The 17,385-nt window shown below is 43.6% G+C and overlaps 1 protein-coding gene across 1 annotated transcript in view; it reads right to left on the reverse strand.

Moving 5' to 3' along the window:
* Positions 1 to 17,385, reverse strand: part of atosa (atos homolog A) — a 34,947-nt gene that overhangs the window by 7,352 nt on the left and 10,210 nt on the right. The window contains exons 2-5 of the mRNA XM_088992907.1: positions 4,389 to 4,573; positions 3,929 to 4,125; positions 3,077 to 3,202; positions 1,123 to 2,956 (exon numbers count right to left, since the gene is read on the reverse strand). Coding sequence (XP_088849033.1) covers positions 1,123 to 2,956; positions 3,077 to 3,202; positions 3,929 to 4,125; positions 4,389 to 4,573 — 2,342 coding nt within the window. The remainder of the gene's footprint in view (positions 1 to 1,122; positions 2,957 to 3,076; positions 3,203 to 3,928; positions 4,126 to 4,388; positions 4,574 to 17,385) is intronic.

Consider the following 17,385-nt stretch of genomic DNA (forward strand, 5'->3'; position numbering starts at 1 on the left):
TTAACTCAGAACGCACCACGAAAATGAACAGCTGTGTAAAATCATAGACATTGGCATCAAAACAGGATCAACTAAAACCTATGTTGATTTTGAATTAGTTTAAGCTCCGTACAGTAACTCTGCATTATTGTAGATGGGCATTCAGAAATTATCTTCCGTTATTTGTCTGTGTAGACTAAGTCGTACAGGAGTGGTCCATCGAGGAAAATGTTTCTCAGCCGTCATCTGCACTTCTTTGACGGTGTCGGACATTTCACTCTTCATCCAAAGAACTTAGTCAGCGAACTTAAGTTGTGCTGGTGCCAGTTGTGCTGTACGAGCATAACCGATGGCTGAAGTAACGTTTTCCTCGACTTCAGTTATTTGCTTGAAAAAAATCACGACTCGCTGAAGCACATAAACAATAATAACATTTCTTTGGAACAAAATTGGCAATGCTGAACATTTTTTTTGGGGGGGTGGCATCAATAACTTGCATACCCGCTTCTCGCAGCAGGGCTCAAGATGTCCCAAGTGCCTGGACATGGGACATCTTGATACTGCAACGTTATAATGACAAGGCGATGACGAATGCTTTGCATTGCCCATATGGTATCAGCGCGACGCACTTGAGAACAAAGAGTATGATAAATTGTGCTTCTTTGTACTAGTGATAAAAACATCAATCAAATAGTGTATGGGCCCACAAGTAAAATAAAAATTTGCTTAATTCCCCACTGTGTCTTGGGAATTACTTTCGTAGGGCCTGTAACTTATTCACTGCCAGACATGTGCAAAAATATGTCCACTCCAGTGCCAGGGTTTTTGTCGTTGTCACTTGAATTCCAGGACCAACAGTATATTGAGTTTTAGGACTCCATAAACATTCACTACAGCATTAGAAACCTTACACTTTATTCTTTCATCAGAAATAAATAGTTAATTCCCAAATTACATGTTCTGGAGTTATATGAGCTTGACATGAGGGTGGCTGTCCAAAATACAATGCAATACATACGTATTGGTTTATACAGCGCTTGTTGCTTTTCGCGTCACCCGTAGTGCAAGAATGGGCTTGACAGTCTGCAAATGAATTTTCATGATTATCGAGTTGGGCAAAAGCTCAATTCAAAGATCTCTTACCAGAACAGTAGTAGGAGGCGTCACGTCTGGAGACTGACCATGTATTTGGTTCTCATCTTGGGTTGAAGCGTTAGACCGTGTGGGTGACTGAGGCTTGCTGTGGTTTTGGACTGTTTTACAGCTGAAGGTGGAATCTTTGCAAGATTGTTTGGAGGACAGGACACTCCTAGGCCCGTTCTTGGGTGATGGCGGGAAAATACGACTGCTGGTTGTATGGACTGTGAGTTTTTCCTGTCTGGGAATTTGTAAACGTGGACTAGCTTGCAGCTGGCCTCTGAGCGAATGTTCTTCAAGTGTAAAGTGGGTGCCATTTTGGGCCCGAGGAGAATGGCAATCGGTTCCCAGGTCGGGACGGGGTTTGTTTGTGCAAAAAGGCATATGTGGGACAGCGACGTGTGTGCCCGTGTTGGGTTCGTGGTTATGGCCATTAGTGTAGCCATCATGCGAGGTGTGTGCTGCATGTGCAGGGTGGTGCGAGTATGTGCGTATCGTATGGGTGACCGTTGTTGTCTGTGTGTGGTGCAAAGGGCTGCCACACCTGCTGTGGCTGGGGGACAATGAGGGGACAGAGAGTCTTTCCTGGATGAGTCGAGTAATGTCTTGCACTGCCTGAGCGATGAGTGAGCCCTCTCGCTCCTTTCCGACGCTTTTCTCTTGCTCCTTCTCAACGCTTTTCTCTCGCTCCTTCTCGACGCTTTTCTCTCGCTCCTTCTCGACGCTTTTCTCTCGCTCCCTCTTTCGTTCCCTCTCCGTACTCTCATCTCTCATCTCAGTCAGCCTCAGCTTCCTGCAGGCGGCTGGTTTTGGGGAGGCGGTCTCCCTCTTGTGGAAAGATGTGCTGGTGGATGGTGTGTGGAAGGGGTTTGGCCAAGCATGTCCCACACACTCATAGGGCGGTACCTCTGGCTCTTTGGTCTTATTGGCGGCTATGTCGTCATGGCTATTGCCCCACGTGGCTTTGGGAGGGTTGTCCATGGTAAAAAGGGCTGGGGGAAGCGGTGGCGCTGTAGGGTCGCAGAAGTTGAGCCTCTGTGCGATGCGGGCTATAACTTCCTGTCTCTCCTGTAACAATGAGCCAATGAGGGGGTTGGTTTCATTCCCTGTGGGCCGCGGTGAAGGGCAACGGGCAGGCTCAGCCAATGAGAAACTCTTCAAGGCTCGAAGTGGCTCGGGAAGGGCCGCTTTTGACCGGTCGCTGCTGTTGGTGCTGCACCCATAATCTTCCAACAGCGGTGCGTCCGATGAACCATTGAGGGACGGGTAAAGCCACGTTCCAGAGAGCCCAGAGGGAGAATGGGAACGTGAGGGTGTGGGTGAGCGGGAGGATCGTCGAAACAGTGGGGGGTCCTGACTCTGGGGGATGTTGATCTGCGGAAGCTCGCCATTTTGATACGTGTGGTTTTCACTCGGCTCCTGCGTCTTTTTGTTGTAGGAAGGTGCCGTGGCTGTGTGCGAAAGACTGTTAATGGGAATATTGTTAATGGGAAGATCGGGGATGGGCATTCCATTAAGCAGGAGGCCCGTCATGGAGCTGGAGCCCTTGTATATGTTGGAGTTGTGGTGGAGGTTCTCTTTGCCGGGCTCCTGGGTTTTTCGGAAGTTAGGAACACCTCCATGGCTGTTGAGGTTCGGGTTGAGGCTGGGAGTCTTGTGGTAGAGCGGGGACAGGCCGGTGTGGATGCTGCATGCCAAGTTGGGATAGGTGGGCTGACGGGGCAGAGACTGGACATGAACTTGCAGCGCAACACTCTGGGAGACGTTCGGGATGGGGAAAATGTGTTCGGATGGCGGCTGTGAAAACTGCCAGACCAAGTCCTCATTGGCAGCACTGATTCTGTTAAAAAAGCATCACCACTGCTATATGAATCTTAATCTTAAATTAGAATATAGACTCATGTCAACCTTATTTCATGCCCACCAATGTCAAGATCATAAGGCAAGTGAGGAGACCAACCTGTACAAGATGTTTCTGGGGACGATGCCATGGGAGGCACTGAGCCAGGCGCTGAGCTGCGAGAAGAAAACGTAGGAGCGCACGGCCAACAGCAGAGTCTTCTCCTCAATGAAACGGTCACCGCTTCTATTTAAAGGGGAGAAAAAAAATTAAATGGTGGAAATGTGTCAGTGTGTCGGGTTAATGAAAAAACATCCAGGGATGCGTGTGCTTGACTTCATGAGCATAGATGTGGGCCAACTTTCCAGGCTAATTAACCCGGTGGGTGCCAAGGTATTTATTTGGGACTGAATGTTTTTTTTCTTCATTTAGATTATCGTCATTATCTTTAATGAATAGTAAATTAGTCTGGACTTAGAGTAGTTTCATTTAGGCTGAGCACATTTCCTCCAGAGGAACATGACCCGAGAGCAAGGACTGTTTGGCAAAAGAATGTATGTTTGGCCTGCGGGAACCTTTGTCTAAATTTACAGCCAGAGAAATCAGGGTCAAAAAAAGGTCCTGCTGGGTGGGTAGTTGATTATGTAATAGGGAACTGTGAGACCTTGAAATTTCATATTGCAAGAACTAAAATGGACCCTTTGGTTCGGTTTCGTGTGATTTAAATTTGATCCTAAAATATCCAGCCTGAATTGAGCTACTTTTTGACACCGCTTTTTTTGCCACTGTTGGCAGCAGTGGTTCACTCTTAATCCATAATTATGAGTCAACACACAATTTGTATCTTCTTTCATGCGCAATAATTGACATAACTTTGAAGCAAAATAAACAAAAGGGATCAATAACAACATTATGTACATTATGACCCATGATTAAATCTGGTCAACAATATGCTCTGATGCTTGCTCTTACTGCCTTGGAAGTGGCTGCAATGTCCATCTCTCCAGCAGTAGCGCATCTTGTTTGATGACCGGGTCGCTGATGGGGTCGCTCGGTGGGCACTCATCACCATAGCAACAGTCTGGCAGGAGCATGACCTCGATCATGATGGGGATGTTGTTCTTCCAGAGCAGGATCACCTCCGAACGGGTCCGCCGTGCCTGCTGACACTTTTTGACACAGACAAAGGCGGATAGTGGGTGTTCATTAGTGAGTGTCAATGTCAGGACCTGAAAGTAAGTGTGTGTGTGTGTGTGTGTGTGCGCGCGTGTGTGTGCGTGTGTGTGTGTGTGTGTGTGCGTGTGTGTGTGTGTGTGTGTGTGTGTGCGTGCGTGCGTGCTTGTATGTGTGTTTTTTGGAGTCTTAGTTGTGATTGTTTGTCTTCTCTTCCTTTCGATTGTTCTAAGGTTTCAAATATAACCAATTCTTATACCTGTGGCACTTTATCGCTGCATTCATGCTTGTGAAGAGGCGGCATGGCCGACTGGGCGGGCGGACAGTGCAGCCCCTCGGTCCTGCCCTTCACCGAATATTCCGGCGTCCGTCCCTCTGTGATGAGTAGGGTCAGGAAGACCAGGAACTCCTCTGCGTCATATTCAAAAAACTCCTCTGTCGCATCTAGGGGAAGTCAAACAAAGTGAGAGTCAGCATTGTCCTATTCTGGACCGACCGCGACAAACCAGTAGAGAGATGAGTGACAAAGTGAACCTAATGAATGCCTGAAAAATTCCTTTGCCGAAGTGACCTCATCCATTAATTCATATAGATGACGTGTACAGATTTTTGGGATTAAGGAACTAGATTTCATTTTGATTGGATTGTGTTCTTGCAGCAGCATGGACAGCTTTTGTCCAAATGCTCTGGATTTCTTCCACGTTCCAAAAATAGAGACATTGGTTCATTGAAGACAAGATTACCCTTAAGTGTGAGTGCGACTGGTTCTTTGTGTTGATTATTGGCCGTGCAATTGACTAGCATGGTCCAGCTCTCATACAAACATAGCTGGTAGAGCTCTCATTATTCTCATTAACAATGGCTGACTGCTGGCAAATCTCATTCCTGTATTATGTTTAACTTAATGCACTTCTTGCTCTTATAAGGGTGTGTGCCACAACATTTCCACTTTAGTTGTTCCAAAAGGGAATATATTTAGATCTTCCATGTCAGCTGAGTGTCAGAGATGATGTCATCATTTACTTCATCCGTGTCACGCACACACACACATATGCACACACACACAAACACACATATGCACACACACACAAACACACGCCCGCGCGCACACACACACACACACACACACACACACACACACACACACACACACACACACACACACACACACACACACACACACACACACACACACAAACACACGCCCGCGCGCGCGCACACACACACACACACACACACAAACACACACACGCACACACACACACGCACACACACACACACACACACACACACACAAAAAGGGGTCTTTTAAGCAATTGTATGAAGGTCAAGTCAGTCCTGAACTACAGAGAAATGACCAGGCACGGCACAAATCTGACAATGACGTATGATAAATACAGAATTATCAAATCCAAAATTCATTGACAGCAAAGACCTTTTTTAGAACTTATAAGGATGTCAGAAGTCAAACCAAGATGAATCAGATGTATTTTTAGAAGAAGGCTGAGGAACTTGGGAGGAAGCTCATTGAGTCCCACATGAGGCCAGCTGACAAGCAGCAGCTCTCAAGAATGGTAGCTTCTTCTTATTGCAAAAGAATCCTTCACGTGGTGATTGTCTTTCTAAAATTGAATCGGCTACCTACACAGAAGGTCCGCCTCGGATTTTATGAAACAATGTGGTGCCCAGCGATGGAGGCGTGTTAGCAGCATCTGCATTTTGAATGAGCCACTCTGTCATGGCAGCTGTCCCATTTACACAGAAGTCAATTCACCACTGTTGTGGTCTTCATCACTGCTTATCAATGCAACATTTGCGGCTTTGTAAAAGGATATTGAACAACCGACTTCCAGTAGCTGTCATTACGATATGGGAAGGCGAAGCAGGCATATTTAATAATCTGGCTGGACTGCAGTCTCAATTTAAACAAGAGCACTCGGGGAGGGTACATGCTGCCAAAGATTTGAACATTTGTCACCTGTCACACAATGCTGGCAACAGATCTTGTTATTGCATTTTGCTCTCTGACAGCATGATCTATGAGTCTGATGAAGATTACAGAAAATAGAATATTTACTGGTGGAAGGATGAATGCACAAGTATTTAGATAGTTGGGGGAACAAAAAAGGTATCTAAAAATTCATCCATCCATTATCCGAACCCCTTGATCCTTCGGAGGGTCGCGAGCATGCTGGATTCTAGCTCAGCTAACTTCGGGCTGCAAGTGGGGTACACCCTGAACCGGTTGCGAGCTAATCAAAGGGACACACAGACAAACATTTACACCCACAGTCACACTGAGGCAAAATGTATAGTGATAAATTAACCAACTGCAGACTTTGTACCGATTTGTCATGGTGAAGAAGGAGCTGAGCCAAATGGCAAAGCTCTCAATTTACCAGTCGATCGATGTCCCAACCCTCATCTATGGTCACGAGATATGGGTCGTGACCAACAGAACGAGATTCTGGATACAAGTGGCCAAAATGAGCTCTCCATTAAAGATAGTCATCCGGGAGGGGCTCAGAGTCGAGCCGCTTCTTCTCCACATTGAGAGGAGCCAGATGATGTAGCTCGGGCATCTGATTAGGATGCCTCTTAGACGCGCTGGAGAGACTATGTCCCCCAGCTGGCCTGGGAACGCCCCGGGATTCGCCAGGAAGACATGGAAGAAGTGGCTTGGGAGAGGGAAATTTGGGTTTCCCTATTGAAGCTGCTGCCCCCGCGACCTGACCTCAGATAAGTGGCAGATAATGGATGGATGGATGGATGAAATTAATCAATTGCGCAAGTTTTTGCAATGTGGGATGAAACCAGCATATCTGGAGAAAACCCACATAGGCAGGGGGAAAACATTCAAACTCCAAAATCGAACCTCTGACTTCTGTATTGTGTTATGGGTGTGCTTACCAGTCAACCAAGTTGCCACCCATACTCAAAATAACTTTACATTTTCGATTAGTTAGTGATTCATTAATCATGATACCGCGACTCATCAAAAACAACCATATTGCTACCGAAAACATGCAGATACAAAGCTACACAAATGAAAACGAGTGCATGAGACTTTCGTCAAGGTAACCAAATAATAATGAAGAAAAATTAAGTGGATGGTTTTAGTTTTGTCAAGTATGAAATTATGAACCCACACAAAAAACCCACAAGATCAGGTTTGCCAGATGAGAGCGGCGTTCAGAGCATGCAAAGCATTTTCTGAGTGTGTGTATGTGTAATGCAGTCCGCCAGCCAGTTACACACATTCCTGCGGGGGGAACTCCTCCTCCATGCTTCTAAACGGCTGTTGCTGCACGTGGAGTGAGGTGCAGTCCAACACAAAACATACAAAGGAGGGGGTGGTGGTGGGATGCGACGCGGGGAAAAAAAAGGGGCCATTGGGGTTTTCTCTGTTCAGCAGCTGTTGGAACGCTTACATCGTTTTCTTTATTGGCTCAAATCGGAAAGGCTTTAACGACATGATGAGGAAATAAAGCCGAGAGGGAAGCCGTGGTAATGTACGACAAAGGTCAAAGCTGAAGGTGACAGTCCGTCACCACCTCCATATTTATGCACCGACTGCGGCCGCACCAGTGGGCCGTTACCATCCTACTCTGGGGGATTCAGGCTAAAGGTGCCACTTTGTGAGCGAGAAACGACTGATCCGAGTATGACGGACGGGGGGCTGAAATGATCAATGGCGATGAAATGGGGAAAAAGAACAACAGCCACGTAACTGTCGCTCGGCTACAGCACGCAAACACATTTTGCTCCAATGACAGTTGGTGTGAGATTGCGGCGTTTCTGGACAACAAATTCTTGGAGCATGTATGTGAAAGTGTGTGTGTAAAACAAAACACCCACAAATACAAACAAATAACACCAGATTGACACACAAATACGTTTTGAATACGTTGCACACACATACAAACACACAAAGGGGCTAGTGATGGAGGGTAAGGGGCCCAGCGTACGCATAGATGAGAGCTGTCATGCTTGAACAGAGCATTCCTCTGAAGCCTACAGACAGACAAAAAGACACACATCTTGAAGGGAGGCTGGGAGGTGATCAGGATGCAGGAGAGCACAAAGAGACAGATTGGCGGGAAAGCTCCCATTAGACATATAGAGGGTGCTGTGTTCAATGCTCTGAAGCACATTTAGTGCAGCTGGTAAAACATCAATAGCGCAAGACAAAACCCTAAGGGGTCTTGTGATGGTCAAATGTTTACAATCTCTTTGTTTGCGTAATTTGGGAGATTTATGGAATAATCCACATTATTTATTAATCATTAAGCTTTAACAGGGTTCAATGTTCAGCAGGGCCTCTGACCGAAAACAGTGTGGCTTTGTCTCTTTATAATGTATAACCAAGCTCCAATCGAGGTGCACCTTTGGAACGACTGTGTATGAATCTTTAAGTCCTATTTATTGTCTTGTTGGCTTTTTTTTTTGGGGGGGGGGGGGGGTCGCTGTCAGTGCAAATGTGTTGTAACATAGACCACACTCCTCAAATTGGTTTTCCACCTAGCAGGACAATTTGGTACAGCTCCGAATGTTTTCATTGCCATGATACAAAGTTTTAAGGGTGGACTAAATGAATGTTTTATATTTTTTAAATACCAGCACAACACAACAAGCTTTTTATTGTATTAACTCACTGCCAGACGATGTGCAAAAATGTGTCCACTCCAGTGCCAGGGTTTTTGTCATTTTCAATCAAATTGCAGAACCCATAGAATATTGAGTTTTAGGGCTACATAAACATTCAATACAGCATAAGAAACCTTAGAATCTCTTCTTTCATCAGAAAAAAGTTAATTCCTAAATTATACGGGAGATATCTGATCTTGAAATGAGGGTGGCTGTCCAAAATACAATACAATACAATACAATACAATACAATACATGTACATTTTCTTTTCCTTTCAGCTTTTCCATTCAAGGGGTCACCACAGCGAATCAGTGTCCTCCAGCTTCAGAGGCTGGATTCGCATGTTTGTTTTGGCCAAGCTTTTACGTCAGATGCCCTTCCTGACACAACCCTCTGTATTTAACCGGGCTTGGGACCAACACAAGAAGAGACTGGCTGATGTCCCCTTGTGGCTACAGAACAAGCAACTCTATGAACTTAATAAAGATGAGGATGCTCAGTAAAAGGCTCCCAACCCAAACACAAAATGGTCATCGGCACATACATACTGATTTATATAGCGCTTTAACAACAGATTAAGCTTTAACCAAGCGCTAACATGGACATAAGGCAAATGCTGCCTCCTCGTGGAAGGGAAAAACATTGCTAGAGGTCTGACCAGCGCTTTATCAGCACCCTCCGCAAGAAAAACCAAAACCCGAACAAATTCAGGAATTTCGCTCAACCTCATACTTTTCAATTCCCTAATAAACTCCGGAATGGCAGCGAATTAATCAATCTTGGCATATGGTTGATAAGAATTGTCACTCCAAAGCTCACTTTTGTTCTCTAAATGGCCACGACACTGTCTTCGGAGGTCGTATAAATTGAGGATGATGCCTAGCTTTGTAGTTTAACATCTGAAACTCATTTTTGCTAAAAGAATGTTTTCAGTCCACTCCAGATGCCGACTTCCACAAAACCACACATTGAAATACTTGATTGCAGAATTCCATGCAGCAATATTCGGCCCTTATTCGGTTACGTGTAAAAATCTAGCTAGTTTAAGACGGGACTTTCTAATACAGAGCGGCAATGTGAATGCAGCAAACGAGTCATCCTGTTATCACGTCACACTATGTATGTAGCTGATTCTTGCTTTCACCACAAACCAGATGAGGGTTTATCGTTCCCAATCACACCATCGGGAACCAATGGTGAACGAAATAAGAGGCTTGAATAATGCATCTGGCTACAGATGCGGATTATACGACGGCACAAAGCAACACTTGAGCCTTTCCTTTCCCATGTGCCCGCGACCTCTCCACTGTTTGTTTCCACAGGGCAAATGTGAATTGCGTAACAGGTCAGATTTAGATTAGGGCTTCTTATTATTAGAGGCTGTGACCGCCTGTCACCAAGTGTAAGCTGGAGTCCGGCCTGTAAATCGGCTGCTTTGGCCAGGACACACACACACGCACCTCTCAGCCGTCTTCATACCGCCGTGCCAGCAGCAGATCAGCACAGATATGTGGGATGGAAAATGTCCTCCAGGTGGGGGAAGCGGGGTGAGCTTTCGTAGCTAACGGGTTATTTAGAGTAAACACGGCGACCGCACACACAATTTGTCCTCACTGAAGAAGGCAAACGTGATGCTCATTTGTTTGGTTGTTGCTCATCTAGTGCGGTGCTTGGATGTGAGGACAAACAAAAGCAAGCAAATAATCCAATTTCAGTGTTAGAATGCAACAGTGTTTGTATTTTAACAGAGACAGATGGGACGAAGGAAGAAACGTACACACATGCGCACGTTCATATATGCAGGCCCATTAATCCATGCAGGGTGGACATTGACAAACAATGGTGCAAGTGCTGTCCTGTTCTCCACTGGGCAAGCTGCTCAGCTTTACGTGCACACCACACTAATGCTCACTATCTACTCCAATGGAATTTGAATTTTGCTAATCGTAGAACCCCATCCGGTGTGTTTGAGCACTCTTATTTGTTTATGAACACGTTTCATTCAAATGAAACCAAGAGCAGCAGCTCTTAAGTCTCGCCGGCAGATGATCAAAGTGAAAAGCACTGACAGGCTTTAACTGCGCTGCAGCTGCTCGAATCAAAGGGTTGTGCGCCGTATGCACAGTACTGATAATAACATGCAGTCAGTGAGTGATGAGGCTCACATCAGAAAGGGAAAATGATAAACGTCTGAGCTTGTTCTAGGGACAAAATCTATTTGGATGGAAATATTTGAAAAACACGATAAAGACACTCCCCAACTTATGAATGAGTTATGTTCCGAACGGTTGTTCGTAAGGTGAATTTGTTTGTAAATTGCTTCAGTGCTTTATTTTGTATGGAATGTATGTTTAAGGCTTATATAAGTATGTTTAAGGTTTATATAAAAATGTTTAAGGCTTGTATATGTAACCTGAATTGGTTTGTACTGAAAAATAAACATTTAAGAAAATATATGCTCTTTTAAGATATGTACATGTACAACTAGAGCGAATACTACATATGTTGTACGTACCGTTTTCCGTAACTCGAATGTTCTTAAGTGCGTAGTAGGATGTGGATCAGACCATAAATATTGTCGTGTCAGATGAAAATTACAAATGACATTTCGATAGCAAAAACGAAAATAATGACATGTTAAAAGCATGCCACACAGAGCAGTTGTACATTTTCTTTTTCAGCTTGTAATGGTGTATTTTGTTTTTCTACTTCTTTCTTTCCTTTCATCTTCCTTTCATAACTTTGCTGCTGTGAAATGTAAATTCATCCACTGCGAGACTAATAGCGGTAAATGTAATCCAATACCACAAATATCATCCAATGAAATCAACATCATTCAAAGTGTACAAAAAAATGACACCTTTGAATTTTGACCGAGATCCATCTATTGTATGACATGTAGTCTTGCTTTCTTCCATTTGAAAGCAAAATTGGTTATGTGAGACATTAGCTGGATCGGAACTCACTCGAGCGAATGGTAAATCATGAATCAAATCAAACCCTTCGGGTAATTTGAATCGGTATCGAAAATCAATTTTTGCAATTCTAATTAATTTCGGTGATGCATCAGGCCATTTATTTACCTTTGCATAGACGTTAAAACACAAAGCTCGGCCATCACTAGGTGTTGTGTGACGTAACCACGGAGAATGACAATTATTATTCATGTGGCTCAAGATGCACGCATGCACACACTTGAAATGAATACAGAGAAGCAGAGTGGGAGATTACCCTGGCGGTGCTTCCATGCCAAATCTTCTTACTGCAGACCCCGGTGAGATAAATATAGACAACTTGGTAGTGCTCAAAACCCCCCACCTCCAACCCCAACTTTGTTCTCAAAGCACACTGTGCGATAACTATTCTCTGAGGCGTTTGCGGGCTCCGCCCCTCACGCACCAAATTTATTGTTTATGCGTAATAACCCTAAAGGAATGGTTATTACTTAGCCTACACTGCAAATAGAAGAAAATGACCTATTAGTACAAAAACACAAAAATGTTCCTGACCAGAAGACTATTCATGTTATGTTTTGAGTGACTTTTTTACACGCAGATGTGGAAAAATTGCTGCATCAAGTGTGGAACTTTTTCGGTATTCATCTCTGAAAGAACCTTTCTGTGAGCGAGCTGAACGTTTGTGGAGTAAAAGCACTGGTTCCTCAAAAGGCAATTTGAATTCATGCTGTATTTTAGTGCCACATGTGAGTTTTACAGTTTGGCGGTTGTTGTTGTTCGATTCAGGGCCTCATAGTGAAGCCACTGTTTGCTCTACCTCGAGCCACTAGGCTAATAAAAACCACACCTCCCCTTTGACCCAGAAGTCGACAGGTCGGCCCATACTCAAAACAGGGTAATGTCAGGGAGACAAAAAAATGGAACGTGTGGAGATCTTTTTAAAGCGTCTCACATGCGACATATGGCACACTTTTAGATTGTAGGAAAAAAAAGTCTTCTTTAGATTATCGCCTACTTGTAACTGGGTCACATATGTGGTCAAAAAAATTACATTTTCCTGAAATAATTTAAGAGGTGTTAATGGAGCTGATGATATTTTGCTATAAAATCCTCAAAAAGCCGATGTGGCGAAAGAAAACAAACCTTCCTATGACAGGACTTTTCCTTTCCACATCCTGACATAAAAGAGTAAATTCGGAATACTGACGGACTTGACAACGAGAGGGGAGCAGTCATCAGTGGTGACACCAGATTAATAACTGGAGGCTAAAAATGGACGTTACCACGCCAACAGGCACGTTGTGTTAAACACTCCAATCACAGTGATTAAAGAAGTGGAAATGATAAGTGTATGTTTGCATCTTTGTAACTGACAGCAGTAAACGTTTAAGGACAACGAACATTTAAGGACAGCCGAGATGCGGGTTATGTTCTGGCGAAAGACTGTTTCTATGATTACAGCATATTGGCCAGCTATAATAGGTATCATCTAAATATCCTCATCCATCAGAGTGCGTCTTCTTTGTGTGGTTTGACTGCAGGAGCTGCCCTCCACCCTGTTGTAATTTACAGGCATAAAACGTCAGCTGAGAGCTCACCTTTCCTGTTTTTGTCTGCTTTGTGCCAAAGCAATAAAAAAACAATGGAAGTGGAAGTGCGCACACAACATGACATGCCCAGACTTGTCATACAGTATACCCACAATTGACAAATTTGCTCAGTGCTTAAATTTTAAAAGCTTTTGAGAAAAAGCATGAGCATGAGCAGCACCTCTTTGCATCTCACTCATTTTTTCAGATATGAATAAATTTGGAGTTTGAAGCCTCTGTCTCTGAATGAATTAAACTCAAAATTGAACTGTCCTGCTTTAAAGTCGGTTAGTGATAGACACAAAGGAGTGTTCCGATTAAACATATAAATTGGGGTTATGTCAGCATCTATGTAACGTGACTCAACTTTACCCGAGGAAATGCCTGCATGGATGCAATATAAAAAAAAAACACATTGAGAGCGAAAAAAAAAAGCACAATATTGTGCTGCCTTTGGCTCAGCGTCGAAAAGTATCAGTCCATGTAGTTCACGATGCTTTGTTTGGCTAATAACACTAATAACACTTAACATTGAGGCGTTTACTTCCTAATGCACCTACACATTGTGAATCAAGTCAATTTGTGGAGAAACTCAAACGTTTTACATTCCTCTTCATCTGGCAATTAGCATGGAGGGCCTTAAACTTTGACAGGCTAAACATGCCCAATTCAAACTAAACTGCATTTTAATGGGATAAGAATTTGCAGCATGAAACCCTGATCTCGGCCAACCTACAAAAACATAGCGTTTATTTTTATTTTGAAAGTAACTAGACACCCACAAAACTTCATCAAGTCACGTGTTCAAGTGCTAGTCGGTCGCAGAAGGTTTAAAGTCTGTATAGTTTCGAAGCGGCTGCAGTTTTATTTGCACAACTGCTACTTGAAAACCATTAACTCGGGACACAAGTGTGTCTGCCTCTCTCTCCCACGCTGCAATCCAAAAGGGCAGATTTTGAGCACACATAGCAACAAGCCATGATTGGTTTTGGGGCCTGAATACAGTTCCAGCTGAGGAGAGCCCTTCTGTTTTTGTCAAATCAGCTACCATTGTTCTGTCCACACACATGCACACATACAAAAACATACACGTGCTTTGTCCTCGCGCAAACCCGCCCGCGATTGTTGGGTACAATCAGCAGTTGTTTGCAAGATGAACAATTAAGTACACGCTACTAAGGTCACATTACAAATGAACCATGAGTCACTTGGAGGAACAACTAGAACATTGAAATGAGACAATAGACAAAACACAGCCAACGGGGTAAAAGTTATTCAGTAAAACCCTGTCAGTTCTAATCTGTTTTAAAAAACAACAACAAGCTGCATACACAATTAAAACCCGTAATTTGCCTTTAAATCTTCTCAAACTGTGAATCAACAGTTGATGACTGTATGACTATGAAGGCGAGGTGAGTGTTGAGTTTCCACATTTCACACAACAGGATCAACTCGTCAGTGTGTTTGACAAAACACTCTCTAAAAGTAACCTCAGCACAAAAGGTGTAACATTTCGTGTACAGATTTTTCTAATCCCAGTGGAAATAGAGGGAATTTAGGCAAAGAACAAAGCTCCCCTGAGTGGGCTAAAATGTTGTCGTGTTGGAAAAAGCATATGGACTTGTTGTCAACTGTCATGGCAACTGAAGGCATAGCATGGTAAGTGCCTAAGATAATTAAAGGCACCAATTATTCAGAAGAACCGCTCAGTCACTAGAATGACGCATTTAAATTGTCTGTAAATGGATGTATTTCACCGCCTGTCCACACACGACACAATTTTGCATTCAAGACACTGTGATCTGTGATTGGCTGTCGACCAATTCAGGGTGTACCCCACCTGCTGCCCAAAGACAGCTAGGATAGGCGCCAGCTTGCCCGCGACCCTTGAGGATGAAGGGGATTTGAAAACAAATTGGAATTGGTGGACACGACTCGACATGGGGATGTGATGTTAATATAGCTATTTTCCATTTTGAGGAGTTGCATCAGAGCCATAACAGAGGTGGGATTGTGCCTCTGTGTAAAAGTACTCTCCAATTCTGGCACTGGAATGCAAATATTTAACACCCAAACACACATTCATTCCCATTAAGTTGAAAGAAAGTGTTGATCTGATAACTTTTTGACACATGCTTAAATGTCATAATATTATGAGTACAGTATAAAAACAAAGAAGTCTAATAAGTACAGGTGATGTCAAGTTGAGAATTATAAAATGTGGCTTAATAATGGCCTGCACGTTCAGTTAATAGAAGGTTCCATGATTATGTGTTGGCGAGTTGATTCAATTTCCTGTGGGAATGGGAGATTGAGGAGTACTTCAAAATGGATTCAATCCATCCTTGAATGTTCCACTATGCATGTATAAGTGGAAAAAGTAACAAAAAAGATGTGACGTTGAGGTAACTAAACTCTCATTCTTAAATATTCTAACAAAGGTTCCTTTACATTAACCGCCCCCGAAAAAAATAAAATAAATAAAACACAACCCGCCATCTGAATGCAAACGACCCAGTATATCGAAGATGAAATATTTTATTGCAAACTTGCCCAAGTTGCGTCAAGTTTATACTACAGTACAAGGACAACTTGTTTGGTATGAACCTGATGTGATAACTTATAAAACTTTGCAGACACGTACCAGTCCCAAACAATTTCAACAGCTGAGAGCCCCTTTTCTGGTTCACTGTAAAATGCTTTTCATGAAATGAGAAACAGTAGCGAGTTAAGGAATACTGGATGAAGAGTGCGGAACAAGGATTACTTGCCCATGTAACACGCAATTATCTTGAACAAAACTGCCATAAAGTTCACTTATGAATATTCAAACAGATTGTCGAGATAGAAAATGCAAAATATTCTCTTTACCGTCCAACATATAGTTTAGTCCAACCACGTACATGGTTTCTTTGGTCTTTTTGTCCCTTTGTGGGAATAAGCATGTCTAATGGTGGACACTGGGGCAGTAGGACACCTTAGTCTGTGTCTGTAACCAGAGCCAACCTCCAACGTGAACGAATGGGCCTTTGACCTCGCCGGCACTTGTTATGCCAACTTCGAGAAAGGAGAGTTGCAGCAGAGCAATCCGACTGGTGAGGTTGTCAGGAAAGTCTGTCACTTATGGTAGACACACACAGAGGTTGTGGTTGATGACTGTGTAGGGCTGCTTTACGACACCCATCTCTTTTCCAGAGACATGTTGCAAAATAGGAGCACCGGAATTGTGACAGCATTTAACCACTTTTGCCTGCTAAACAAGTAAAGTGAAGCGGAGTATTACCGCAACTGTGTGGGTTTTCGCACAGCCACTGTCATTCCGCGATTAGCGTCACACCAACTCATCAATAAGACAAGCATTGAAACGTATGACAACGGAACAAGCCTTCTTCTCTCAATAAGACTACAGAATTTAGCCAACAATTTATTACAGCCATTAGCAGTGTGAGTGACTGCAAAAGATAAAAAGGGAAAAAACTGACCTTTAAAAACCAGCTGAGTACAAGGGGAAAAAAAGAACATTAACCTCATAGAACGGGACAGATTTACTGTCAGCTGGACTGTTGTGAAGATAAAGATTGACACGACCGGCATCTCCCAAAAATACTCAAGCCAATACGTTTGCTTGACTTGACAAGATTTGTGTGAATGAGCAAGAGTAAAGGCGATAGCAGTCTCAAATTTACAAAGCCCTAACCCTCACAGGTTGTTAATAAACAATGTGCTCAATGCCTTCGCAACGGGTCCCCAAGGTGCTTTCTGTTAACGGTGTAACCATGTATCCGCTGTGAGCAGAGCTACATACTCACACGAGGAGACAACAAAACCAGGTAATTGACTGCCAGTCTTAGATTGTGCCTGATTAATTATAATTAGGACAAGGCAAAGTGGCCATCCCATGCTTCTGCCTTTTTGGTCACCAAAGAAATGTCTGCCTTGTGATACAAACACCCTCGCAATTCCCTTGTCTGATCCCTTTACCTCAGTCACATTCTGATCCCATGCCCTAAACTCCCATGTGCAAACAGGGATGACCTTGAAGCAGGACGACCATACATTTCC

This window comes from Hippocampus bargibanti, linkage group LG03, assembly GCF_051943395.1.
Source record: "Hippocampus bargibanti isolate YZ-2025 linkage group LG03, ASM5194339v1, whole genome shotgun sequence".
Taxonomy (NCBI): Eukaryota; Metazoa; Chordata; class Actinopteri; order Syngnathiformes; family Syngnathidae; genus Hippocampus; species Hippocampus bargibanti.